Raw genomic sequence first — 27,828 nt, 5'->3', positions numbered from 1 at the left:
AAACAACAGTCTCCAAACGCTTGAAAGCCATGGGAATGATTCAAAAGATGTCACATTGGGTTCCACATGAATTGAAAGACAGAGACGTTGAAAGACGAAAAACCATTTGCGAATTGCTGCTTCAACGACAGAGAAGAAAGGGGTTTCTGCATCGAATTATTACGGGTGATGAGAAGTGGATCCATTACGAGAACCCTAAACGAAAAAAGGCCTGGGTGAAACGAGGTGAACCAGGTCCATCACAACCAAAACGAGATATTCACTGTGCAAAGGTTATGCTGTGCATATGGTGGGATATGAAAGGTGTGGTGTACTATGAGCTGCTGCAACCGGGTGAAACTATGAATGGAGAACGTTATCGACGACAATTAATGCGTTTGAAGCAAGCTCTGGCCAGAACACGACCAGAATGGGAGAACAGACATGATAAACTTATTGTTCAACATGATAACGCTCGCCCACATGTCACAAAACCGGTCAAAACCTATTTAGAAAATGTCGGATGGGAAGTTTTACCCCACCCGCCGTATTCACCAGACGTTGCTCGTTCGGACTACTACTTGTTCGATTGCATGAACAACGATTTGATTGGACAGCGGTTTACTTCTTCAGAAGATATCGAAACATGGGTCTCTGACTGGATCGCTTCCAAGGATGAGGACTTCTTTCGCCACGGAATCCGTACATTGCCTGACAGATGGGCGAAAGTGGTGGCTAGCGATGGACAATATTTTTCTTAAGGTATTTATGTATTTTGTGTTTGTACTACAGCTTCAATGTGTGCGTACCAACCGCACGAATTAATTCCTAGACCAAAATATAAAGGACAAAAGTGAATTCTATCGAATTGGTTGATTCCCGAATGTCATAGGGGTCATGGATTGTGTACCTATACCCACACTTTGTCCTTTTGGAGCACAAGCAGAACTATACAGAAATTACAAGAATTTCTTTTTTATCAATACACAAATCATTTCTGATGCCAATATGAAGATTTTGAACGTGGTAAGCCACTGGCTGAGTTCCACGCATGATGCACGCATTCTAGACAATAGTAGAATTCCTCCAGAATTGGAAAACGAACAGTGGATATGCTCTCTCCAAACATCTTATGACTCCTATGTTTCGACCTCAGACAGGAGCCGTAGGGCGCTACAATAAAGCCCATGTTGTTACAAGATGTGTAATAGAACATACATTCGGGGTTTGGAAGAACTGTTTCCAAATTCTCACTAAAACAATGAGATATAAACAAAACATGTGTGGGAATGTTATTGAGGATACTGCAGTTCTGCACAACTTTGGAACAGAAGTAGCTGTGTTTCACCCTGATGCTGTGCAGTGTTTCTTTCAGAAAAAATGTCCCGGAGGGAACACTTAGTATTCGAAGGGGATCATATTATTTTTACATGGTACTATTCTATTTATTATTATTATATTATAGAAGTATTATTTTCGTCTCCTCCCGGAGAAAACTCTCAGAGCTTCCGAGGGGCAATCCCCCTTTCCCCCCCCCCCAAAAAAAAACATGTCTAGAAGAAACACTGGTGTTGTGGATGTGAATGGCATGAACCAATATACATTTCAGCCAGAAGCAGATGCTGCAGGACAAGCTGTCAGAAAAATTATACCTAATTTGCTAGTAAAATAATAAATTAGTATAAATACTTTTCCTTCTCAAATGAATAAATAAGGCACTGGATCGTCACTACTGCAGTGAAATGTCACCCATTTTATTTATGTATAATTTTAGTTATGTTTCTCTCTTTTTCTTTCTTTTCTTTCTTTCTTCTTTATTTTGCAATTAGGGGATTAAGATTTTCATTTTATTTCTTTCTTCAGTACACAGAGTTATACAATAAAGATGTTTTGATTATTTCTAAGAAAAATAAGATGTCTACTTTTATAACTTCGCTGATACAAATAAATATTAGAATGTGGTAATTAAAAAAATTAAATGTACTGATGCTTAAACACAAATATTATGTCATGTGAAAAACAAGAACATATTAACCATTGGAAAATATATCAAGCAAAGAGAATATGTGTCATACATATAAAATATATTCACATTCATTTATAAAAACATAAATTTCTGGAGCACATTGCCTCAAGAACCGGAACCTGAAGTCTGTTCTATTTCGTTCTTGAATTCGTTCTTATTCATAACTTCCATTTTAAGGTTATGGTCTTCCACTTGTCTCTATGGATTTCTCTTTGTCTTTCAATTAACAACATTTTTGTATTATATTCCTCTCGTATTAAACGCATTTTTAACGAATGAAACTCGTCTGCTTTTTCCAACAACTTGCTGTTCTTCACTACAACCGCATGTTCTCTGCCTTTTTTCATGGGCACTTCTGATAAGCTTCAGCTCCCAATAGGAAACGAAATGCACGTGCCAGCAGCGGGCAGAAATTGCTTACTTCTTTAGTAAAAAGGCGTTACTACTTTAGTTATAACTAAAGAAGTAAATAGAAATTGAGCTCTCCAACAGTTACTAAAATAGTATATTACTTCGGAAGTAATTTACTAAAGTAGTCCAGACTAAAGAAGTAAGAGTTACTACTAGAGTAATTTACACTAGTTTGGTGCTCGCCACCCTTAAAGGCGAATAACTATGAAACAGCTATATTTACACAAAAACACCATGGAGTAAGCGAAGTTGTGGATTTCCAAAGCTTTCGAACGACACCTGAATCATAACTATCTTTACAAATAACGGAAAAATTCATTTTATGGGCTAGTAGATTTAAATTTCTAAGAATTCAAATATTAGAAATTTTACTTTGATTTTGATTTGGCTTGATTTTAGCCTCCCACGGTTATTATGTAATGGCGGCTAAAGAAAACATAGACCCACTGATTATAGTGACATCCGAACCACTTTTTTCGTTGAAGTGTGCCCCTGCCGGGAATCGAGCCCAGGACCACACCCACTGAGAGCAAACGTGTTAGCCACTACACCAAGCGGGAGTCTTCTGAAATTTTAGGTTGTCAATATGTGGATCTGACTTTAATTATACAATGTGAATGAGACATGGTGATATTGATTTCGGGAGAAACACGGCCTTCAATATGAATTGATCATTTACTGTGGTTCTAGATTTGCATTACAATATTCATACTGGCGTGAAGCATATATTAATTTTAAAAATGCATTATTCTTACAATATACGTCCCTAGATTGGGAATCCTTGTACAATGAACATCACTTGATACACCCTCACTGGAAGGACAGCAAGAGGTTGTGTAGCTCACGGTACAGTAGTCTTTTAACATGTTACCTGCAATACTGGAGTGTATACATTATAATAGGCGAATTAGACTGCTTAAGTTGCTCTACGAAGCCTTGGTGAGATTGGCGTGGAAAAGCTTTCTTAAATGGATGGAAATAAATAACCAAAATGCCATCCAAGATCTTAACAACGCTATCACGTAGATTGAATTACTTCAGTGTGTGTTACGAGAAGTTACAAGGTGTATTAGAGAATGTATTCAGTATTCGCATTCTGAATCTCTTCAAGGACTACCAGAAATTTCTTCGAAACGAAAATGGTGATTTATTCTCATTTTGATATGATAGATTGTTCTTGGCCTAGTTAGAGCTTCCAGAGAAGAAAACTGGTTTTTTCATCTTGCTATGATTAAAGAGATGATTCCATGGTGTTTTGCATATGGTAGGCAAAATTTCTCTAGATACCTACCGGTTTACTACCTTGAAATGACTAGGCTGGAAATTGACCACTCGCAGTTGTATAATCACTTCACCAGAGGAGGATTCTCTGTACAATTTGGAGAAAACAGTCCTTTTGCAAGAATTCCAGTTGGCCAGGCAATAGAGGAAACTGTTAACAGACACTCAAACCACGGGTGGAGTTAAAGAATGTAGTTTTCGTACAGGTGCAGTGGCCAGGTATTACAGAACAGCAGAGTACAGGTGCGCATGCCTTAGGAGTCTAAGTATAATGACTGATATAAAAAGAGGTGGTTTGTCACCTGCTAATCTCGAAACTTCTAGGATACAGAAGGATGAAAAGAATTTACAGTCACTTCTTTACACAGTGGAGAACAGTTAGAGAAATGTTGTCATTATCGACTGGCATAGTCGTTACTACCGAAATTTAAAAAAAAAAAAAAAAAAAAATGTCAAAGAGAAGGGAACAGTTGCTTTCATCAATTTTAAACAAGACAGAATGAAACCCAATGAAGTATCCACCAAATTCCATGATCGCTTCCAGCAATATTAAGGCTTATGACTTTCAGTGATATGCAAACGTCCAAGAAGTTGAGAATTTCGAATAAGGAAGTTGTTTTGAGAGCTGATAATAAGCTAATTGGTCATATGATCTTAGTAGCTGGAAAGAGAAAACTAGACATAAGATTAGTTCTACAATATCCATTAGGACTACTTCCATGAGCTTTGTCTAATTGTGATGAAACCGTGAAGAAAACAAACAAGGCCACTCTTCACAGGTATCTTGAGAAAAAAGAGTCCGCAGCAGAAAACATACTGAAACCGTCAGCCTGTATAATTGATGGGATGTGTCTTGTTCACAGGATAAACGGAGAGCAGAAGACTTTCGAAGAGGTACCAAGCAGCATATTTGCAGCAGCCTTACTAGCTGAATCAGACAGCGACAGGATTGACGTTGTATTCGATGTACGCGATTATAAATCCATAACGAATGCAGAGGATTAATTGAGGGTTCATCTAGTTTGCTGTACAAAAACATAATGTCTAATCAAAAAATCAAACAGGAGAAAAGATTACTTGCTTGTTCTGCAAGTAAAACAGCACTTATCGAGCTTCTTGTTAACAGGTTGACTGCCAAGGTGATTTGAGGGTACTGCTCCCAGGAGGCCATAAATTTCTTCTTACCTTTGGCTCAGTTATGGATAGTCATGTCACATTTTTGTCGCGATATTTTGCTTCTCCCGAAAATGTACCAATGGGAGCCGAGCACCATATGTCGTGCTCATGGTCTCAATAATTTGTGACAATGAGCTCAAGAACCTGAATAGGTTAGTAATTTGTGATATCGAGCATAAGGATCATATATGGTGCTCATGGCAGTCAACCTGTTAAAAACTGGAAATCTCCTACATATCTCCAGAAACTTGATAAATAGTTTTATGTCGCATTGAAAGACGAATGCATAAGACTAACTTGTAAAGAAAGTATGACTTGCGAAGATCTTCAGACGTATCAGGAAGAAGCTGACACCCGAATGCTTCTGCATGCAAAACACGCAAGTGTCGATCATCCATTTGTAATCATTGTTTCTGATGACAACGCTGTTCTTGTTCTCAACCTTCTCTTCAGTGAACATACTGGTAATGTATTCATAAAGTGTGGCACTAAAAACAGAAAATTACATTGATGTGAAACGGGTTGCCTCCTCATTGGGAAAAGATAAATGCAGAAGTCTTGTTGGTTTCCATTCATTCACTGGTTGTGATTCAGTGCGTACATTTAGTGCTCGTGGGAAGATTTGAGGCCTTAAATTTATAAATACTGATAATGAACTCCAAAAAGCAACTGTAGCTCGTGGGGAAAAATGGCATCTTACATCAGAATTGTCAGAAGCTACAGGGATTTACATAATACATTTACATGTGCAAACATTTAGGGTATATACACCGAATCCATCTATCACCAACGTCAATGAGCTCCGTCAATTGTCCAGGCTGAAGAAAGGTGATATTGAATCTGGGCAGTTGCTACCTTGTGCGGATACACTGTACCTTCACACTAAAAGAGCTAATTATCAGGCAGCTATCTGGAAGACAAGCCTCGAAAAGTATCCCAACATTTCCAGATCAGATAGCCACGGATGGCTATTCGAAGATGACCAGCTACAGATTGAATAGATGAAAGGTCCTACAGCTCCAGATGCAATTTTTGAGTTTCAGGTGTGCAAATGTACCGAAGAGTGTAGACCTACTAGTTGTCATTGTATTAGCAACAACCTGAAATGCACACCTGCCTGTAAATTTCAGACATGTTGTAACATATTAGAAGATGATCATCTTTGCATTCAGGAAAACACAGATGAGGACAGTGATGAAGACATGTAACATGACAGAAAGGTGCATTAAAGTGTATACATGGTTCACTTAGAGGCAATCCAAATGAATGAAAAAAATAAAATAAAAATAAAGTGTAGATAAAATTTCGTACAGTAGCATACGTATCGATAGAATAACCTGTAAAATAGAGTGTGAAACCAAGTATAGTTACGTTCAAATAATACAATGCATGGTAAATTAAATACAGAAAGTTTTACCGTATACTTTAAAGACTATTTCAATACTGTTAAATTTTTATTTCACATTGTAAAAATATTTTGGGTTTAGTGCGTGTATCATCATACAAAGTAGTATGTGTGTAAGAGTAATAAATAAACAAGCTTATGACAAAATATAGAAAAATAGTTTTAAAATAGTATGTATACCTTACAATATAACACACGACTTGAAATGAAACGTTTATGTACTTTGTCAGTGTAATTAAGCCTATATATTGATGAGTTTACGTGTGTGACAGAGTTGTAGAGTTTATATTTATTCATATTGTGCCGGTGCTGTGCCATTAATTGTAGCTTAGAATAATTTTTAAAATGTTTCTTAAATGAATGTAACAATTGGGGATGAAACTGATGCACATTACGGTACTTAACTGCGAAATTATGGTTGAATTTAAATAAAATTTAAATGTTTTTAATTTTTAAAGGGTGTGTAAGAGGGAGGAAAAATTGAAAAAAAAAAAAAAAACGCCTCCTACACCACTAGCCGTCAGAAGAAATAAGTGGGGAATCTAGCTCTAGATGACAGGTACTAGCATCGAACGGCTGTCCTCTGAGAAAAAAGCATGGTTATACAGTAAGGAATTAGCAAGATGATTTTCTAGAAATGAGAGACGGGTTTGAGAAGAAGATTAGGAAAGTGATGGGAATACCTTCATTACGACGTCTGGGTGCAAAGCTGTCACTCCTTGATGATCAAGACCGGTATCCAAAGGCTCGGCTCCTTACTCTCTCAAAGGCTCTAATCGTCAGCTGGTCTCGAACCGTTGTCGAAGTTCCCTCTTGTGAATCAGACTCTCGTCCACTGGCCAGATGCAACAGCCATCCTCCAGCTCGCAATCCAACTCCAACAACCACTTCCACACTCGCTGCAACCAACTCCCCCAAAGCGAAAGTCTCCGGTCCTATTTAAGGTTGGGCCGATAGTTGTAGCTTAGAATAATTTTTAAAATATTTATTAAATTAATGTATCAATTGGGGATGAAACTGATGCACAATACGGTACGTAACTGCGAAATTATGGTTGAATTTAAATAAAATTTAAATATTTTAATTTTGAAAATGATTAGTTGGGGAAATAGGTGAGAGAGAGAGATAGGTTGTGATTAAAAGATAAAGGATGAGCACTAGCCTGATATTTGAACGAGACTGGCGTCGTTTTGGTTATCTGGAACGATGAATGTCTTTTTCTGGAGGAATTCTGGAAATGCTGGAATTAATCAATATCTGGATTTCTATTTTGTTGATCTGCTAGGGGCGTCGAGTTCTTTCTTGGCGATGTGCCTTCTACGATGTATTTCTTCACCTTCATGCCACTACTTAGATGTTGAACTCAAATGTGTTTGCCGTGGGAGACCCGGGTTCGATTCCCGGCGGGAGCTCATGTGGTTCGGATTCCACGTTAATCAGTAGGTCCACGTCTCATATAGCCTCGCTGCTGAAAGGGACGCTAAACTAAAATCAACTCAACTCAAATGTGTTTGCGGCGATAAACCAACAGAATGGTATTTTTGGGACATGGAGTCGGTCGTCCTCCAATGGTGCGGTATACTTACCTCCGATGATCCTGCATCTTCCTAAATTTCATGGCGAATACCCCTTGTCAATATGTCCTCCGTGGTTTTGTTTGCCTGTAAAGTCTTGAGTTTGGCATTTAGAGAACGGTGAAATATTAACTATGCGGAAAATCAAGAAGGAAATTAGTTGTGTTTATTAACAATTTTAAAAGCGAGAATTAACAAATACATGATTACAGAAACTGTCTCGAAATGTACAACATTAATAAAAGGTTTTTTATTCCGTTGGATTTTAAAGAGTTTATGATACTGTCGAAGATAATCGTAAAAATAATGAAATGGAATTTAACAAATTAAATTAATAGTTTACAGTCATCTTACAGTTACATCACTATTACTACATAGATGCTTCACAATATAAAATATAAATACTGTTCAATACTGCCCCGGAAATAATATTTTGTACCTTCAATATATAAGTAATTACGTCATTTACGTTTACATAATCTATTCATACTCGCTTATTAAATTTTACTGTGTATGCATCTTTGCTTATTTTGCTGTTAATGTTTTACGGCAGATTGCAATTGTAAATCTAGGAATGCAATAAATGATAACTACATAGTCAGTGCTACGTATTTCAGCCGAAATCAATATCACAAGGTTTCATTCATATCGTATAATAAAGTCAGAGCCATATGTTGACAACGTAGTATTTCTGATATTTAAATTCTTAGAAACTTTCCTCTAGCAATGCATAAAATAAATTTTATTTCCGTTATTTGTAAAGATACAGTTATGATTCAGGTGTCGTTCGAAAGCTCTGAAAATGCACAACTGTACTTATTGCATGGTGTTTTTGTGTAAATATAGCTGTTTCATAGTTATTCACCTTTAAAAGTTGCGATTAAATGTGTGACCATGACATGTCTCCACTTTCAGGTTCTAGATTTCAAAATGGCAGCAACGGTTAGAAAAGTTTCGGTGTTGAAATGTAGGCTTGGAGTATATTCTCGACAATAAAGCAAGAATTAAGTTCTTTCTTGAACGATAATGCAATTATATTCGTTTAAAATTGGTATGGTAAAATCAGTAGGCGGCCATATTGATGATGTCATATTTGGCATAAAGCTGTGCCGGTCGAAAGTCCACCAAGCACTTTTGACATACTGGACCACGTATCTGCTTAGGAAGTATTGGGGATTTTGCCCTCCCAAATGGTATCGTTGTCCAGATTTTAGGGGTCTGGCTCATGGGTAAATTCTCAAAATGCAAAAAAGTGAACAAACGGAAAGGACCTGCTAGTTTCAGAGTGATTATATTAAAAATGGAATCATAAATTAAGATAGTGAGACAGTCATGTCTCACACTAACCAAAACAAAGAAGAGACCAGCTGTATTGTTCCTCATTAGTCATTTTCCAAAGGGTGTCGCGTTCAATATGCGGTAGGGACACAAGTGTTTTCGTTGTCTACGTTAAATTGATGGTTCCAAATTTAGCTCAAAACTTCCTCTCTACAGAACAGTCATCTCATTATTCGCACAATAAATTTCTGTGGTACGCATTGAGTTGTTTCGCTGTCTAATTCAATTTGCAAGCGTCTGTGATGGATAATCGGCTATTTCTCTTACACCTAGAAATGCACTTATTTCAGTAATGAACCGGAGTGCCGCTGCACACTAGTGAATCTGGATGGCTGATCAAAGCGACGAATCTAATGAAATTGTTAGTAGTCTGCTGATCTAACACGAGCACACCGTTGGGAATTCTTGTGATGTAGTTACCTTTTCTACTATGCAAATAGTTCTTCGAGTCTATTGGCACAATCTAGCAGAAATCTCTTGATGATTGTACTCTTTCGAGGATACTGCTTTCAATAGTTACCTCTTACAATTTGCGATGATTTCCCTCAGGATTACTTTGTGAATCTGAAACCAAAAGTAAGTGCGTTAGGGGTGGCGCAAAACATCTCGGATATTCAACGCTGGATCTAAACGGGATATTCCTAGAATCTTCTGTGCTATGTGTATAGTTAAGGTGTCATTCTAGAAAACGTCACTCAAGATGACGGGCAGCGGGTAATGCCAGTTCCGAGATATTAGTCCTAGACCACAGGGTCAAGATAGTACGGTTTGATATTTTAATATATATATTAAATATATATAAAATATTATAAATATATATATTATTAGACCCACCAAGGACGTCTAGACAGCTAAAGGAAGCTTTCCACTTTCCTGGTAGTACGCAAACTAGCGCTCCGAAGGCTTCGTCATGCTACATTATGTAGCCGTGTTGCTACTGTGAAGGAAAAACTCAGACAAACACAAAATTTACCGTCTCACATTTCCACATGTGAATGTGGATCGTAACTGGGAAAACGTAGTTTCCTCAGGTGAATCCATGTTCACAACACCGAATAAGGGCCACGGTTTCGTGTATCGTGCAAGAGGCACCCGATATACCATGGATATATGACTGCTTGCAATCGAGGAATCGTGTATCTATTTCACGTTGGTGTTGGATTTCCAGTCGAGATGCAGGGTAGTTTCACAGAATTGAAGAACACCTAGACAGTGCTGAGCACTTACACATTATGAACATCATCATCGTGGCATCAGTACGAGTAGTTTAGCCGCATGGTGTAATTCTGTTTCAATAAGACCAATCCACAATATATACTTCCCGTGTGGTTCAGGAATGGTTCGCAGGGCAATCTGGAATTGATTTAATAGACTGGTCGCCTTATGAAGCAGACCTCAATCCCATGGAAAATAATATTTAGACAGAGGTGTAGAGTATTGTAAGGGACAGTTGTCCTGAGGGAAATCCACTAAGAACTCGGGATGACCTGTGGGGTCTTGTTTCCGAGGCATGGCTGGAGGTTGGGGAAGGAGATAGATTTCTTGACCATCTAATAATGGATTCCATTTCTAGAAGAATGGAACATGGAATAAATGTAGAAGGGTCTTGGACACGATATTAATGTCCCGACCCCAACTCCTAAAATAGTCCGTTTCAGGCTACTTCTGAAAATTTTTCTCGTAGCAACTACTATTTGTATTATACTTTTGTGCAATTCTACGAATAAAGAAGTCTGCAGAATTTTAACTCAAGATCTGAGGATCGAGAATCCCGCGCTCTACCAGTGAGCTAATATGAACACACAAACCCATTCTGAAGAAAGATGACTTTGAATTTCCGGTGGACATGACGATGATGCTCATGGACATGGAGATGACAATGATACTCATATCCATCTTTACAGAAAGCTAAGATTTCGCTCATAAAAGATACAAAATTACGTACAGTTACGAAGATTATTTATTATTTGTCAGTTATCTTAAAACCTTTAAGATTCAACTTACAGATGACAAGCGTATTTATCATAGCAAAATAGAAAATCAATTAAATAGTAATCCTGAGAAATTGTGGATATATATATCTAACAATAATAACGAAGTTTCACCTGGAATTGTTAAAAATAATTCCTTGATTACTGATTGTAGGCCATTGGCAAACTTATTTGCTGTGTACTTTACATCAGTTTATCAGACATTTACAACTTTTAGTAATACAAATAATTATTTGACATCAGAGATCTTCTGTGAGAGGAAACTACCTCTGATTACAATTTAAAATGTAAGAGAATCTAAGAAATCTTAATAGTTAAATCTACATCTGGTATAGATGGAATACCTGTTTTCATTATAAAAGGAGTGACTGAAATAATTTCACCAGTGTTAGCATTCTTGTTTAGTTGGAGCTTAGATGAATATATGAATATATATATATTCTGTTGCTTGGAAGCGAGTAGCCATAACACCTAGTACACAAGACTAAGGTGCTAATATAAATGATTATATGACTATTTCTATAATGAATGTTATTTCTTAAGTTTTTGAAAAGATAATATGCAATTACTGTACTTGTATAGCGTTGACTGTGATCAGTTGGATTTAATCAACATGGGTTTAGGAATGGTAAATCAGTTATCATAAACTTGGCAAGTTTCATGCAGTCTCTTTTCTGTTATTCGCTCTGGTAGTCAAACTGGTGTTATTTACTTTGATTTTGCAAAAGTGTTTGATAAACCACTTCATCATTTATTAATAAGTAAGCTGTACTAGTACAAATTGTCAAATCAAATAATAAAATGGCTAGATTCATATTTACGTATAAAATGGCTAGATTCGTATCATTTAGTCAGGTCTAATGACTGTACTTCCTCTATTTATAACATAACATCTGGAATATCATAGAGTTCTAACCTGGGTCCTGTTTGCTGTTTTTATCTTATATAAATGATTTACTTGATAAGTTAACCTATAAATATTTTATGTATGCTGATGACATTGAAATCTTTGATGAAATTAATACTGTTCAAGATTAAGTTATGTTTCATGAAAACATTTATATATTAACTAAATGGTCAGAGAATAATTTCCAACCTTAGAATATTGTTAAAACTCAAGTTACAATCAAAGAAACTAATCAGAGGAATAAATTTTCAGAGAAACTAATCTTTTTGTCTTATAAATATATAATAGGTTATCAGGAAATTGAATTTGAATTTGGAACTTACGTTAAAGGTCTAGAAATAATATAACAAATTATTATTTCAAAAGCATTTATAGGCTATCTAAGGCTAGAAAAAATTTAGCAATGCTAATAAAGTGGTTTTGCCGTAAGTTCTCAAGTATTAATACTTGCAAATTTCTGTACATGTGTAATGTGTGTTTTCATTTGGAATAAGGTGCGGTGACTCGGAACAATGAAACCACACATTTTGTAAATACTATTGAGTCCATTCATAATAACTTCCTAGCCTGGTTACGGTGGAAGTTAAAAAATTTCAAAGAGGTACTTTAAAATATTTCAGGTTGTGAATCACTGATCCGCAAAATGTTGGTGTTAGATCCTTCGAAACGGTATTCAGTGGATCAAATAAAACGTCACCGCTGGATGTTAGATGAAGGACCGCCTCGTCTTCTTCCTTCCACAGTGCCTGATCTTGGTGCCACAAAATCAGAACCCAACGAACAAATTCTTCGCTTGATGCAGAGTTTGGGCATTGATTCGGCGAAAACTCGTGAGGTATTTTAAAATCCTTTAAAATATTAAATATTTATCTTACTAAAAGAATAAAGGTCTAACCGTACTATATCCTCTGTATGATAGCAAATGTAATTTCTGCAATGTTTGGGCAGCTAAAAATCATTAGCACTGATACTGATGAGGTTTTGTGGTAAGATTTTGGAGAGAGAAGTGAGCCATGATAATTTCATACATTAGTGTAAAACTATTGTAATCCAGATTAGCACTGTTCGAAGAAGTTTACAGTTAGACATTCAGTGTTTTCAACTGTTGTGTTTACTTTTATGTGTAAATTGTAGTTATTAAAAAATGATATCCATACTCAATCTAGATTTTCGTGTCTAAGTTCAATTTTATACTTTTTTCGTGTATTAATGAAAAGTTTGTTGTAAAGTTCATATATATGACCGAAAATATACGTATATATATATATCCGATGTTTGACATAGGTACACAAATATTCAATTTATAATTATAAATCATTCTGATCGGAGGAAGGTTTAATAGTCCCGTGGGGAAAAAAATATTTCCCCTCGTTGTCGGAAAATGAGCCAAGGCAAAACGGGTATATTTCTCTCTTTCGATGGTCTTTTACTGAATTCGGATAGTGAATGTATTGTTCGTTTTATAGGGGTATAAATTCAAAAATATAATAGAACATTGTTTTCACTATATGCGTGTAGTTCCTGTTTCAATTCCTGGTGTGGCTCACTTCTGTTGTGAAGAGTTCCTGGTTCTGTTCCCGGCCACGCTAGTTTGTGGTGAATAACATCATGTCATGGGTTTCTCTGGTTTTCCCGTTTCCTCCCACATTCACATTTCAGCAATAATCTCAGTCATAAATAATTATTAGTCTCTTTAGCCTTTAGAAATTTCTTTTCTATTCTTGGAGTAGGTGCTTCACTTGGATAGAAATCTGAGTAATAGTTCGAGCTCCCTTGTAACTATATGATTAGTGTACATACGGAAAAGAAAGTATTCTTCAGTTGAAAAATTTTCTTTTTCTCATTAACTCGGAAACAAATGAATTAATCTGGATCTTTTTGTCGTTATCTTTGAAATAGTTATAATTTGATAACTTTTAAAATCGGTACTCTAATAGATTAATTTATTCTTGAGTTATTAGGAAAAGAAATTTTGTCAACTTAAGAATACTTTTTTTCGTGACTGTACGCGTCTTTGGTACGGGAGACTTGGGTTCCATTTGATGATTTCACATTGATTGGTAGGTCCACTCTTACGTAGCTTCGGTGCTGAAAGGAACGCTGAATTCCAATTGAACCAACAACCGAATTCCCACTTTAAGTATTCCGGATTCTGTCTCGTATAGTCTTGCAGTCAATCGTGTTCAGTGGTAAATTTTAATCTAGGGTTGATCATGTTAAGTAACTTCACCTTTTAAGGGGAACAGAAAATGGAGTTCTTTATTTGTATACAGTAGCATTGTGTCATCCATGTAACAGTAATATGCAATATTATATTAAGTTTGTTAGCAGTTAAAAAGTTTGCTAATGAAATTTTCGAGAACTGCGTACTAAAAGTGGGGAAATGGAAGTATCCATTGCGAAAGCAAAATAATTCAATATATATTAAGTTGGAATCCTAACACATAGCAGTTTTTGACTCAGTTTTCATGGAGTTATATCTAAACCAAGATAATTTAGACAAGATATATATATTTAACCACAATAGTTGGAAACATTGAGCAGCTAATAGTCAACATAATCAAACAGTATCGTCTGGATTGAAACAACTTTTACCATGCAGTTCTAAATGTTCATTTTCCACTCCTCTCTCTCTAAGAAAGACAAAAACTGTAATCATAGCGTCTCTTTCATCATATCTTCGTCATAAAGGATGAGGAAGATTTTGCATACACAAATATATAGAGGATATAGTTTTTCTTTTTATCGTTTATGAAGAAAAGAACCACTAAATACCCTAGATCGTATTCTAGATTATCCGATTATTGGATCCTTTATTTTTCATTTGCTATTCTTCTTGTTTGTAATCTGAAGATAAGCAATTGCTGATTAAGAAACTTCAAATTCTTAAGTATTTTGATTGTAATAAGAAAGAAATAAAACTAAGGAAAATTAATAAAAATATGTTACTGGTGATTCCTGATTAAGGAATTTCAAATTTTATTTTGATGGTAGTAACAGATAAATGAAATTAAGAAAAATTAAGTAAGTTAGTCAAGTAAGTTAGAAAAGTTTATAAAAATAAGTTACTTGCGTGGCTTCAACTTTCGTAAGTATCCTTTTCATCTTCTATTGTCTGTTCGTGCTATTTCGTTATATCTTAATAATTTGCTAGAATAATCTGGCCTTTTGTCTTGTCGTATAATCAAAAAACCTAACACTACCACTTCGTGATATATCATTCTATTTAGTTACACAGGAATAATATGTCCAGTTTCTTAAATCAAATATGTTATAATGTTATCAAATTACCCCACTAGGCTTCTCCATTTTTTATGTATTTACTTTGCAATGTGTCTTCAAACTTTGGAAAAGAAATCGTAAACCGTATGAACAGCTGGAGTTTTCCCAATACAAGCTATGTGTAACTGTGAACTCTCTTCAATGCCTTCATAAAATTTCGCCACAAACGTAACATGAGCCATCTTTCAAAGGCAGTTAAAAATCAAAAATAGAAGGTAATAAGAAGTGTGAGGAGTGGGCATAAAGTTCGTACCATGGCCTCAAATAAAAGAGTCGAGCACTAGACTTCACTAATCCGTGAAATATGTCTTTTCGACTTCCATACGTGATAAAAGTAATTTGGTAGTACCGCTTGATGAACAAATTCTTCACCCATGCAGCAAGTAGTAGTTTGTTCGGTGATTCGTTTTCCTGTGCTTGATGGCGATTAACGCCAAGGATATTTATGCTAAGATGATCGAGGTATATAAAAAGAGCGTATCAAGATATGAGACAGTGGTAAAATAAGCAAGACAGCAAATGTGGATAAACAAATGTAGAAAGGAACCGCAAAGTAGCCGGCCAGGAACTCTTTGAGGAACCAAACATTATCACCAATTGGAGGTCCTAACACTCGCAGACTGCTCTATTACTATAAATGAGATCATGTAAATCATCAGTTATGAGTCCGCTCACGTCACAATAATTTGTAGATGAGTGTCTTACCGACGAGTTTCAAAGGAGCAGAAACCTGACAGTTTTCGGGAAACACTGACACTATACCATGTCGATAGGGACAATTTCTTTGTAATTTATCACTACAGCACATACCATTACGAGTAGAAATGAAGACACGATGGAATCACGATGAATGTTATCTGTGCCCAAAGAGAGTAAAAGTGTTTCAGTCATGTGGGAAGATGATTTTCAGTGTTTTCTAGACTCACTCTGTTACTATGACAAATTGTGCTCGTAAAGGGCAGACGATCGCCGGAAAAATTATTGTGATCTCCTCACTAATGCTGCGAAGAGTAATCCGGATCGAGGAAGGTGCACCTCTCTCCAATTCTCGCGAGACAATGATACTAACTCTTTGCTCTATGAATTGCTGTCTGACCCCCATACTCTCTGTTCTGGCACTCAATAACTTTCCTTCTTTCCAAATGAAGTCTATGATTCTTAGTGGGCATTTTCGGAACAATGAACATGTGATTTCTGAGATGAAACATTTCTTAGGCATCCAAAATGCTACTTCTACAATCAAGGTACCCCGAAAATGATTCATCGCTGGGAGTTCGACGACACCCTTGGGTGGTGATAGTGTAGAGGAAGACTGAATATGCCATCAAAGATCGTATACATGGCTCTGTTTTTTCTTGGTGGAAGTACGAACTTATATGTAGGTTACCATTAGCATAAATTAATAAATAAAAGTTGAAGGTAAAGTGATGATTCTACCGTTATATTTTGCTTTAATATAATATGATGTCAACATTGACTTGAGCCCAAACATGGAGAACCTTCACCTCTATTGTATTCTGCATACTTCTTTTATTCCTTGACCTTAACTGTCTCTAAAGCATGGCCCAGATTGTGAGTTGAAACATGCAAGGTTTTTTGGTGAAAGTTGTGAAGCGTGCTGAGTGTTCATTTAATTATCCTTTTGCCTGCCTGACTCTTTACTATCAGTATAGATAAACCATGTTTAGTCTTCCGGAAACACCGTTATTATACCCTGGTCGGCGAACGATGATCTCTGACACCTCAGCTCGCAAGGACGACTGAGGAATGCGGTGTTGCCATGTGCTTCTCGCGCAAGGGAAGAATCGGGTGCTTCCTCGTTGAGGGTGAGTGAAAGTTTAGCAATGTGCGGTGGTTATCATGGAGACACGACATGTTCTGAGCCTAAGGTTGGTTGACTTGCTGTCTTCTGCTCTCTCGCCGTGGCCTTGTGCAAAGCTGTCAGAAATCATCGTTTACCGACAAGGGTATAGATTACGGCAATGAAGGAATAAAAATTAAACTTACAAACAGAAATTTTAATAACGCAAATGTTTTTGAATATGCGAGCACGTTCATTATTCACAATACTTTACTTAGGAACGAATTTAATGAGCTCTCTAAAGATCTTTCGCAAGAAGGTAGAAAAAATCCTTAAATATTACTCCTTTATGATATCATTTTGTAGAGTTTTAATTAAGCTGTTTCAAAGCTAGAAAACAGCAAGAATGCGCAATTAACCTTTGTAACTTTTTATTATTCAAAATTAGATTCATTTCGTTGTTTTTGCCTCAAATAATACTAAGAATAAAATTTTCTTCTGTACTATTATTACCCTCGTTGTTAATAGGGTATGACTATCGTGTCATACTAATTCAAAGACTAGTAAAAAATTCCAAGGTTTAAATAAATTTGAGGCTTTCCTGCGTTTACATGGAACTATCATGTATTATGGTCTGTTGTACTTTGCTAAATAGTCAATATAGCCTCTGGTGAAGTTGGTGGTACGATTGCGGAGGAATAGAGCGCCCAGATCTGTTGTTCAGGGTATTCGTCTAGCTGCATTTGGTATTCATCTCGTATACATTTAACTGCTGATTGACATTCAGTTGCTCTTGTCGCTTTCTGATATCGACCGATTATGGAATAAATAGATTTCTTGATTACTTACCAATAATTCATCATTATTGATAATTATCGACATTTTATTCTTAGCCGAATATCTATCAATTGTATATGATCAAATTGTTTTGTTCATTACTGTATCTGTAAGTCTGAAAGTGGTAGCACAAGCGGTTTGTAGGTAATATATAGTAAGGAAACTTTATCATTATCCTTATCTAAGCATACTCCTTATCTAGACGTACTCAATCATCCTTATGTAGACGTGCTCAATACGGATAAAATCTACAATCTTAATGTATCTTAATAATTGTTACTAATGATAAAACCTCTTTAAGCATTGGATTGATATAATCATTACGCTGCATTATTTTCCATATAATACCTTCTTTCCAACTCATCATTGACTATCAATAGCTGAAGCCATACATCATACTTCTCTCAAACATCAATATTATACAATGGTAAGTCATAAGTCTTGTAATATTTTCACAACCCAAACAGCAGGCATCCATATAGACCATGATCGACAATAAGTAGAAGGTCAAACTGGCCCAAGAGGCATTGTGGCAAGTGGACTATTTAACACGGAGGCCGCCACTTTGTCATTATATCGAGTTATTTTTTAGTGGCTTTGATAATGAGTGCTCAGCAACATCTGATACGTGAACTGTTACTGTACGAGTTCGAACTTGGGCATAACGCTGCGGCAGAAACCCAAAATATTTGTCATGCGAACAGGGAAGTTAAAGTCAACCACAGCACAGCAACTCGTTGGTGCGTATAGGTTGTAAAAATGTCGAAAATCAGCCCAGGTCCTGTCACCCAGATAACGGATTCTGGGGTCATACGACACGCCATTGGGGAAAATACATCCATCAGCATACGGCGATTATCAAACCAACTCAGTATGTCTCAGTGCATTGTGTCACCATCATGAACTCAGGAAAACCATCAGGAGCTGCAACATTGTTCTACATAAGTTGACCTCAGCTTAGGTTAGGACGGAGTGGATATGTGCCACAAATGCTGGAAAATCCGCGTGATGTGCATTTCCTAAAACAGATTGTCACATACAACGAAAAGTGGGCGTTTTTCAGAAATCTGAATGTGCAGAAACAGTAGTTGAGTAAAAACCAACTTCCAAAACCAGTCGTCAGACAGGGTCGTTTCGAGCATAAAAAATCATGCTCTGTATGTGGAATTACGAGGAAATAATTCATATTAGTTCGTTTCTAACGGTCGTATCATCAACCCCGACCTTTATTACGATCAGTTGGAACGGACGTATCCTGCACTACACTTAAAATATCCTACATTGAAAGCGCGCTCTCGTGCGACAAGATAACATAAAACCACACTCCACTTGAAAAATGTAATTAAAAAATTCAGAAACTTGATGGCATCAAGCATATAGTACTGACCTGGTCCCTTTGGATTACTACTTGGTTCGGTCCATGGCTCACTTCCTGAAATCACGATGCTTCACCAACCAGCAAGAGGTGGAGACAACAGTGACTGACTCTCTGCCTCTAAGGACAAGACGTGGTATCGATGTGGAATCAAAAAACTGGCAAGAGGGTGACTACAGACTATTCAACATGAGGGTCGAGGGTCTATATTTTGAATGCTAACGTGCTTTCACTGTACTGTAATAAATACAGGTATGTTGTGTACCATAATATTGCAAGACATGACTTACCCTTGCCAATATGAATATCAACGCTGCTTAACGCGAAACATCTGACAAAATGTTGATTGGACAATCTACTTACACGACATGTATAATCTTTTATACCATTTCTGGCCTATATACAAATATGTTGCTTATCACCCCTTAACATCTAATTTTCAAAAACGTTAATAACTTTTTTTAATATACTTTTTACTTAAATAAACATCTCTCTCTCGTTATGATTTGATTCTCTTATTTCTATCACACTAACACCTTTATTATGCTCTTTATGTTCATCACGCATTCTCTGGTGTAAATACTCATAGCAACCTACACCCATACATCTCTTACTCGTAACTTCATTCCCTTGCAAGTTTGAACACTCCGTGACTAATGGCTCCCTGTCGATGTTGACTTTCTTTTCCTGACCTAACTCAATCGTACTATCTACAACAGTGACACAGTGAGACACAATCTTCCAAATAAATTCTCTGTCACAAATTTTCGTAGTATTAGAAGAATGAACTGCTCTTATAAATGTCTTCGGAAAATTTGAGTTAGAAACTGATTGATTACTGCTACTCTTGCTCTAAGTTTTCTGCAATATTTGGCTTGTATTTCACTAGTGACGTAGACTTACAGTTGTTTATCCGTGCTAGGTTGAAATTCATAGTCTCTGGAATTCTTTATTTCTTTTTTCTATATCTGTTGTTTCGTTTACGTGCAACTGCTAAGTGAGCAACATATCCACGTGACCAGCAAATTGTTTGGTAGGCAAGACAATACTGCTTATTCCAATGCCAGTAAGTGCACTTGCCACACTTGATGGTATGATGTATATTATGCTGGCACTTCAGTTTAGCATCATCCAAGCCGTCTTCTCGTTTAATGATATTGACACTCATGTAGACTTCTGATTCCTCATTAACACCACAGATTGCTGTACTTGTGTCACTTGAATAGATTTGTAACAATATCGAAACTTAGCTGGATATCTGTTCCTAGTTTCCTTCTGATAATAACCTGCATGGCTGTTACATATACTTAAGCTTGAATTACTTGCTCTAATTGCAGCGGTAGTTGAAGAACCTTTCTCTTTAGTAATGTTATTTCAAGCTCACGTTTTTGTAGCTCTAAATATTATGAATGTAGCCTAATTGTGTTGTTTTGTACAGAGGGTAACATTTATTGCCTTGCATAGGAATGTCTCCAAACTGCGCCAATTATATTAAGTTTAAAATTGATATTACAATAACACTCATTCTAGCTTTGGAACTTCTTGTATAAATTAACAGACGAATTCTGGCCAAAGCATATATTAACTAATAAATAATAGAGTTACAGTTTCGGCAAATTAACTTTGCCTTTATCAGACACATTATGAAATACAATTTCTAAGATGTCACAGGTGTGTCAATTAAAAATTTATCTCTTAAGTGAAAGTTGATCATTAAAAGTTGCATATGTATTAATTAAAAATTGTTAAAGAAAAGGACGAATATGATTGGTTCATGGAATGATCTCTCATTTTAAGAAGTATATAAGCTGTAATCTTAGAAAGTGTATTTCATAATGTGTCTGATGAAGGCAAAGTTAATTTGCCGAAACTGTAACGCTATTATTTATTAGTTAATATATGCTTTGGTCAGAATTTGTCTGTTAATTGATATTACAAGTATAACGACGATCCTGCGGCGAGGACCCCAAATTTATATAACGTATATCGAAATCACCAGTTCATATATTTATATATAACTAAGGCTACTGATTTAACAAAATTCATTTTACGCGCTGCGTCATGACATTACCTTTTATTATAGTATGTGACACAAAAACTGTACAACTGAAAAACCTTTACACTCTTCAAAAACTGTACATGCAGTGTACACAAGATATATATATATATATATATATATATATATATATATATATTCTTCGTTGCTATGACAACTAGAAAATAAATCACATCTATATCTTTTCTTTTTTTCATAATCATCATCTTCCTTTCTAGAGCAGCTTGGCATAATTTAAAAGTACTTCTACCCACAAATACAAATAAAGATATAATAAAGAGTGATGAAATACAATTATTGTTATACAAGCGATTTATAGGTAATATGTAGAAGGGAAACTTTAGCTTTAATATTCCTTATCTAGGCATACTCATTGGGTGTAAAATCTTCCTATCTTAATGGTTGCTAACGATAACATCACCTTTTTTTAAGTACTCAAAATTCTAACACTACTACAAATCGTAATTTGTAATCATAGCTCGACGCATACATCACAAGACATCAATATTACATAATAATTTGAATCTTCACGCTGATTATTCCGCCTTAATACAACTCGAAACATCTAACAAAGTGTTGATTGGACCAACTACTTACACGATATATATTGTCTTGTATACCTTTACTGACGTATATGCAAACATGATAATTATCATTTCTTAGCATTGTATGTTTCCTTACTTCCACTTTAACATTTGTGTGGTGCTTGGCTTTCTGAGCACGTTGATAACCTTCAAAATTTTGTAGGTAACCAGATATATGCCATCAACATCAAATCAATAGCCATTTCCCGAATGACTGTATATATACAGTATATAGGGCAGTGTAAGCCATATTCTATTACATGTACCATAAGTTCCCGTTCATGAAACGATACTTAACATCCTCACTTCCTCATAAATTCAAATTTTATTTTGGAAATTCAATGTTCTTCCCACAGATAGTACTTGATGAGAACCTCCAAAAAGACCTACTATCAAGAAACTACGAAATTATAGAAAATTTCTCGTAAAGTTCCAGCACATTCACACACAATACAGTTACTATTTTTACAATAAACATGACCTAACATTTCTACTGTGAATTGTTAACACTGATTTGAAACTTTAGTACATAACATTTATCACGAGTGTAACCAACAATTTTCGTTACGGGGAAGGGGACTTTGTCTCATGTAATAGTTCTATAGTCTTGTTATAAGTACAACGAATTCTAGCTCTTGAAATACATCTCAAACTTATAGCTTTTTTGCGTGTATCATTAGATAAAACAGATAAGTATTGTCAAAGAACTAGTCTGCTAAAATATTTGGGAAAGGAAGAGGAAATGATCCCGGTAGCTACATCCCTGAATACTACATCACATGTACAAGGAAAGAGATAAAGAAAATAATATGTGCTATATCCTGATTCCAGATTTAAAATGTTAAAATAATACAAACTGGCACGAGACGTTACAAGTGTTCAGACATACAGAAAATCGAGATTTCAAGGAATTGATCTCATAATATGTCACATGCCTTAAACCATGGAAGCGAGTCAAGTATTGGCATATTGATCTTTTGCTGTGATTATATGATCATGCTGGCAACTAAGAGATTAATACCGACAGTGATCAGATTACGGTTGAATACAATAAGTAATTTAATTTCTTTAAATTTGTATAAATGTAGAAGTGAGTTCTTCACAAAGTAATAAGCGGTTCGTTTGGTTTGTTTCTCTGTTTAGTTTCTGAGCCTAAAATAGAAACCTCATAGCAACTTGTTCAGATGTATTACTGTTAGGATGACAGGGCTTGACCGTATTTAATGTAAACAACAGGCATGCTTCGCATGATGGATTCAGTGCCTACAAGGGGCTGCTGAAAAGTTTGTAGCCCAACCCAGAAGAAATGCAGGTAGAATAGTGAAATTTTACACTTTTAAAGAACATACCTCTGGATGTACAAATGCAAATTTTCATATTAAAGACAAAATTCTTATTGTTTTTTTCAGCTCCCTGAGGTGCTCTTGTATGCCCAACCATCGAATTTCACAAAATCGAGATCAGAGCTATCATCAAATTTCCTTCCACCAAGGAAAGTCACTGAAGCAAATTCATGAGGAAAACAATGAAACACTACGGGACTCTCCTCCGTCATATACAATAGTGAAGAACGTGCCACTGTTTAAACATGGTGATTTCTCAACAGATGATACTTCACGTGCAGGAGGACCAAAAACGACTGTCTCCGAAATCATAGATGAAATTCATGACAGTAATGAAAATTGCAGAATCTCATCACACATCGGTAGCATAATTTATGACTAGCATACGCTAGCTCTCGGCAAAATGGGTTCCCAAAAATCTGTCAACAGATCAATAGCGTGAAAGAATGAGGTAATCAAGGGAAGTTACCTCCCATTTTTACTGCAATGTCGACCAATTTCTGTCATGAATAGTAACTATGGACGAAACATTGTTATCCTGAAACGAAACAACACGTCAGTGGAGTGGCGGCACTCAGGTCCTCCTCGCCCCAAGAAGTTCAAGAGACAAAAGCTGGCTAAGAAAGCGTTTTGCAATATTCTTCTGGAATAAGGATGGATTCGTACTCATAGATTACTGCCGAAAGGTGATACTTTTAATGCAGAGCATTACTCTGCATTACTCACAAAACAAAGATAAATTGAAAGTGCAATGTCGCGGAAAATTGGAAAAAGAAATTCTTTTTCTTCAGGACGGTGCCCCTGTCCATCAAGCACTGCAGACATAAGTAACATTGCATAATCTAGGGTTTCAGTGTCAAGATATCCTCCTTACTCCCTAGATCTAGCTCCGTCAGACTATTACTTATGCCACAAGTTCAAACAACACTTGAAACGACGCCATTTTGGATCTGATAAGGACGAGATTAGTGCTACCGAACAGCTGTGCAAGGAGCAGTCTTCACATTATTTTCAACTGGTCTGCAAAAATTGGAGCACCGTACAAGGAAGTATTGAACTTCAGGGGAGTATTTACATTATACAATAACTGTAAAATTTCATCAGTCTACGTCCACTTCTTCTGGGTTGGGCTACATTTTCAGTAGTCTCTCATAGACATGATGTGATAAATAAAAATGACCAAACTTCCTGCCACATAGGACAATGACCGACAAGGATGTTTAACTGAGTCAAGCATCAGTCCTAACATTTTTTTTTCTGGCCTCTTATTTTCATACAGAATATTTAATTTGATCAACGAGTTTAGCGTTCATGATATACTTGACAGGATTTTGTGTGTTCATGTTTAATCTGTTAATTTCTTAAAAATATATATATTTCTCATTTGATAATTTCTACGAGTTTAATATTTAATACGGTAATAATACGAGTTTAATATTTAAAATGGGAAGAGAAGCAGTAGTGTCCTATATCAATAATGGAACATAGCAATGCATATAATATTAATCGTATAAACGGAGCAAAATGTTCCAAGAGCGTAATGAATGAGAAAAAGTAAACAAGAATAAATCAAGCTGTACTTCAACAACCTGCTGTTTAATTACTTGATACATAATATTGCAGTGTATATGTTTAAGTACAAACATACACCCGAAATTTGTATTGGAACTCGAAACCTATATATTAATGTTATCTATTTATTTTATTTTGTTATTATTATTATTATTATTATTGTGTTCTGTAAAGTGTGACAATTGAATAATTATAGATATAAGACATGCAACAAATTCTTATTTTTTGTGATATGCCACAGAAAATGAAACATACTATTTTTCTCATTTTTTTCTTTCTTTTTTTTTTCAGTCCCTTCGCAATGAAAGCTATGACCACCACGCGGCTATCTATTTTCTATTATTGGAGAGACTGAGACAACATCGAAGTAGTTTGCCATTACCCGAGAAGCAAGCAGTGGAGGCACGAAAGCGGCGAGCAAGCACCATTGCTGAACAGGCTATGAGAAAGTTACTACCCGTTTCATCTTCTGTTACTTATTCTTCATCGGAAGCATGCAATAGTAGACTTCCAAGCGCAGTACCTGTTACGGCCAGAGATTTTACTAGATGTGTTTTGCAGTGCGGTGACGTGAATAAACATACCATACAGGATATAGTGGAAGAGCAGCTATGCAGTACCGATGTATTTCCTCCAGTTACCAGCGCTATTGAAACTCCAATTTGGAGTACTGCAAGCAATCAGTTGTTACCTACAGAAAGTTCAAAATCTCATGTGCACACTACTTTTAGGACTAATCCAATGACAGGATTACAAGCTGATAATTTCTTTTTACAGAATTTAACCCACAGAGACAGGCCAACTCATGGTGCTGCAACAAGTACGACTAGCGCTGAGAATGTGATGGTAGATATATTTAATTCTAGCGGACAGGCAAGTAACGGAAGCAAAAAGCATTCGAGCAACCAAGGATATCTAGTAAGTAATGCCATATCAACAAGTCGACTGATAGCAAATAAACCTGAACCTACTTTGCAATACTTATCTAGCACAAGCACTGATGAAGGGGTAGAGACAGATATGGAGGACTCAGCTGGTTCTGATTCCTTGTCAGTGCAATCAAAACTCTCGCAACGAATTTCATATGCATGTTCCTCTATTGGCATGAACAAATCCTATAGTAACCACATGGACTCCACTTCGTCATCTGAGGTTTCGGCAAGATTTACCCTAGATAGTGGTTTAGGTACTTTCTCAACCTTTGAAGGTAGCTTTGATTCACAGTTAGATTCTGAGCTTGCATCCAGCCTTCCCTCATGCACCACCCCTAGCAAACAACAACCTGTAGAAAAAGGAGTCATAAGCACAAGTGCAATTCATGCAAGTTCGCATGTTTCAAGACCTTTCTTCAGGCACAACCCTCTCTTGTATGATAGAAGTCTAGCAAGATCTCCGGTGGACTTTAAAGAAGGGCGAAGGGCTTCTGATGGTCTTGTTGCTCAAGGAGGAGGAGAGGCAGCATTCAGCGAAAGATTATATAAAACAGAGAAAGCAAAAGGAGTGATGGAGCTTCATTTAGTTCATCAGGAGCATCAGGTTCTTCAAAATTTATATCAGCGTTCCCTGCCTCAAGACGAAGCTATGCAAAGACAACTCCAACATACTCAATATCAACAGGAACGTTTGGATGCGGGCATTATAGACGACCAATTGTTATCAAAGAAAATGAATTTCCCGGATGATCCTTTGCTTCTTTTAGGAAAAACAGTGCAACAAGGAAACGAAAGTGTGGGAGTTGCCAGCGGTGGAAATTCAGCAAATGTAGGAATAGTAAAACCACTGGCATTGCAGCAGCAACTCATGCAACACCGTCTTCAGCAAAAAAGGCGCTATCTTCAGAAACAGGGAGCATTCCAGCAATCTAGTTTGTCGACTGATGGCACGCCTTTATCTCAGGTAATTAATCGAACACATATTTTACGACAGGCCTCGTATAAACTTGCTCAGCAACAACAGATCTTACCTCCTCTTCCGACGGACGTTGTTGGAAATTCCCTTTTCGCTCAGGGAACCCATGGTGACTTCACGTTTGAACCAATAGCGGAAGACAAATGCATTGAATATGATAATTCCGCATTACTGAGTCTTACGGAGAAATACGGATATTCTTTGCAGGCTCCCAGTGGCAATCAAGGTAGTTCATCTAGTGTTTTAACGAACAATCAATGGCAATCATTACCAAGTACAATGGCAGCGTGCCAGATTAGTGAGACTGCAAAAACTGAACAAGAAGATACAGAGAGGCAGTAGTTCTGAACTTTTGTTTTGTATGTATAAATATAATACATATTGTGAACTGTGCAAAAGTAGCAACGATCAGTACTACGATGTTTTGTAGTTTTGTGCTTGATTGGCTAGTTATTGGTATCCTTAATTGCTGTGAAGAAGGTAATGCAATATTATCTGGTACTAATTCTGTATCTAGACTGCCTTGTCAACATTAGCCAAAGCACGAGAGTAGATGTGAGATATTAGAAGCGCACCAAGAAATTATAGGGACTATTGTTTTTATTTATTGTTTACTCAAATGCTTTATTTAATAACGTGTTGGAATTAACATTATTCCACGTAAGCCTCGCATGATGATGATTATTTTATCATCTGTTAATATTTTGTTCCTATTTCTTTTGTGCGTTGTTGTAAACCATTCCATGGAAATAAAAGAAAGGCTACTAGGTAATTATTTCAAATAGTACTATATCAACGAGCAGATGAGATAAACATGGGTACTATATATTTTTGAGTATGAAACATAGGGAAAATAAAATAAGACGCACTAATTTTAAAGGTTGGCTGTCCAGAGCAGAGTTATAGAATATATAGAAGAGATTTTGTACGAAAACAATAATTAATCACGACCGAGAAGTTTCCATTTAAGCGTATAAAATAC

General features: G+C 36.3%; 1 protein-coding gene across 1 annotated transcript in view; it reads left to right on the top strand.

Moving 5' to 3' along the window:
* The window catches only part of LOC145695179 (uncharacterized), a 96,221-nt gene extending 68,603 nt beyond the window's left edge, over positions 1-27,618 (top strand). Inside the window, exons 7-8 of the mRNA XM_081772144.1 lie at positions 12,709-12,923; positions 25,230-27,618. Of these exons, the coding sequence (XP_081628270.1) occupies positions 12,709-12,923; positions 25,230-27,188 (2,174 nt within the window). The 3' untranslated portion in view covers positions 27,189-27,618. The remainder of the gene's footprint in view (positions 1-12,708; positions 12,924-25,229) is intronic.
* Positions 27,619-27,828: the final 210 nt, after the last annotated feature.

Source organism: Thermobia domestica, chromosome 9, assembly GCF_964235325.1.
Source record: "Thermobia domestica chromosome 9, izTheDome1.hap1.1, whole genome shotgun sequence".
Taxonomy (NCBI): Eukaryota; Metazoa; Arthropoda; class Insecta; order Zygentoma; family Lepismatidae; genus Thermobia; species Thermobia domestica.
Note: the sequence above shows the minus strand (reverse complement) of the source record. Positions and strands in the feature narration are given on the sequence as shown.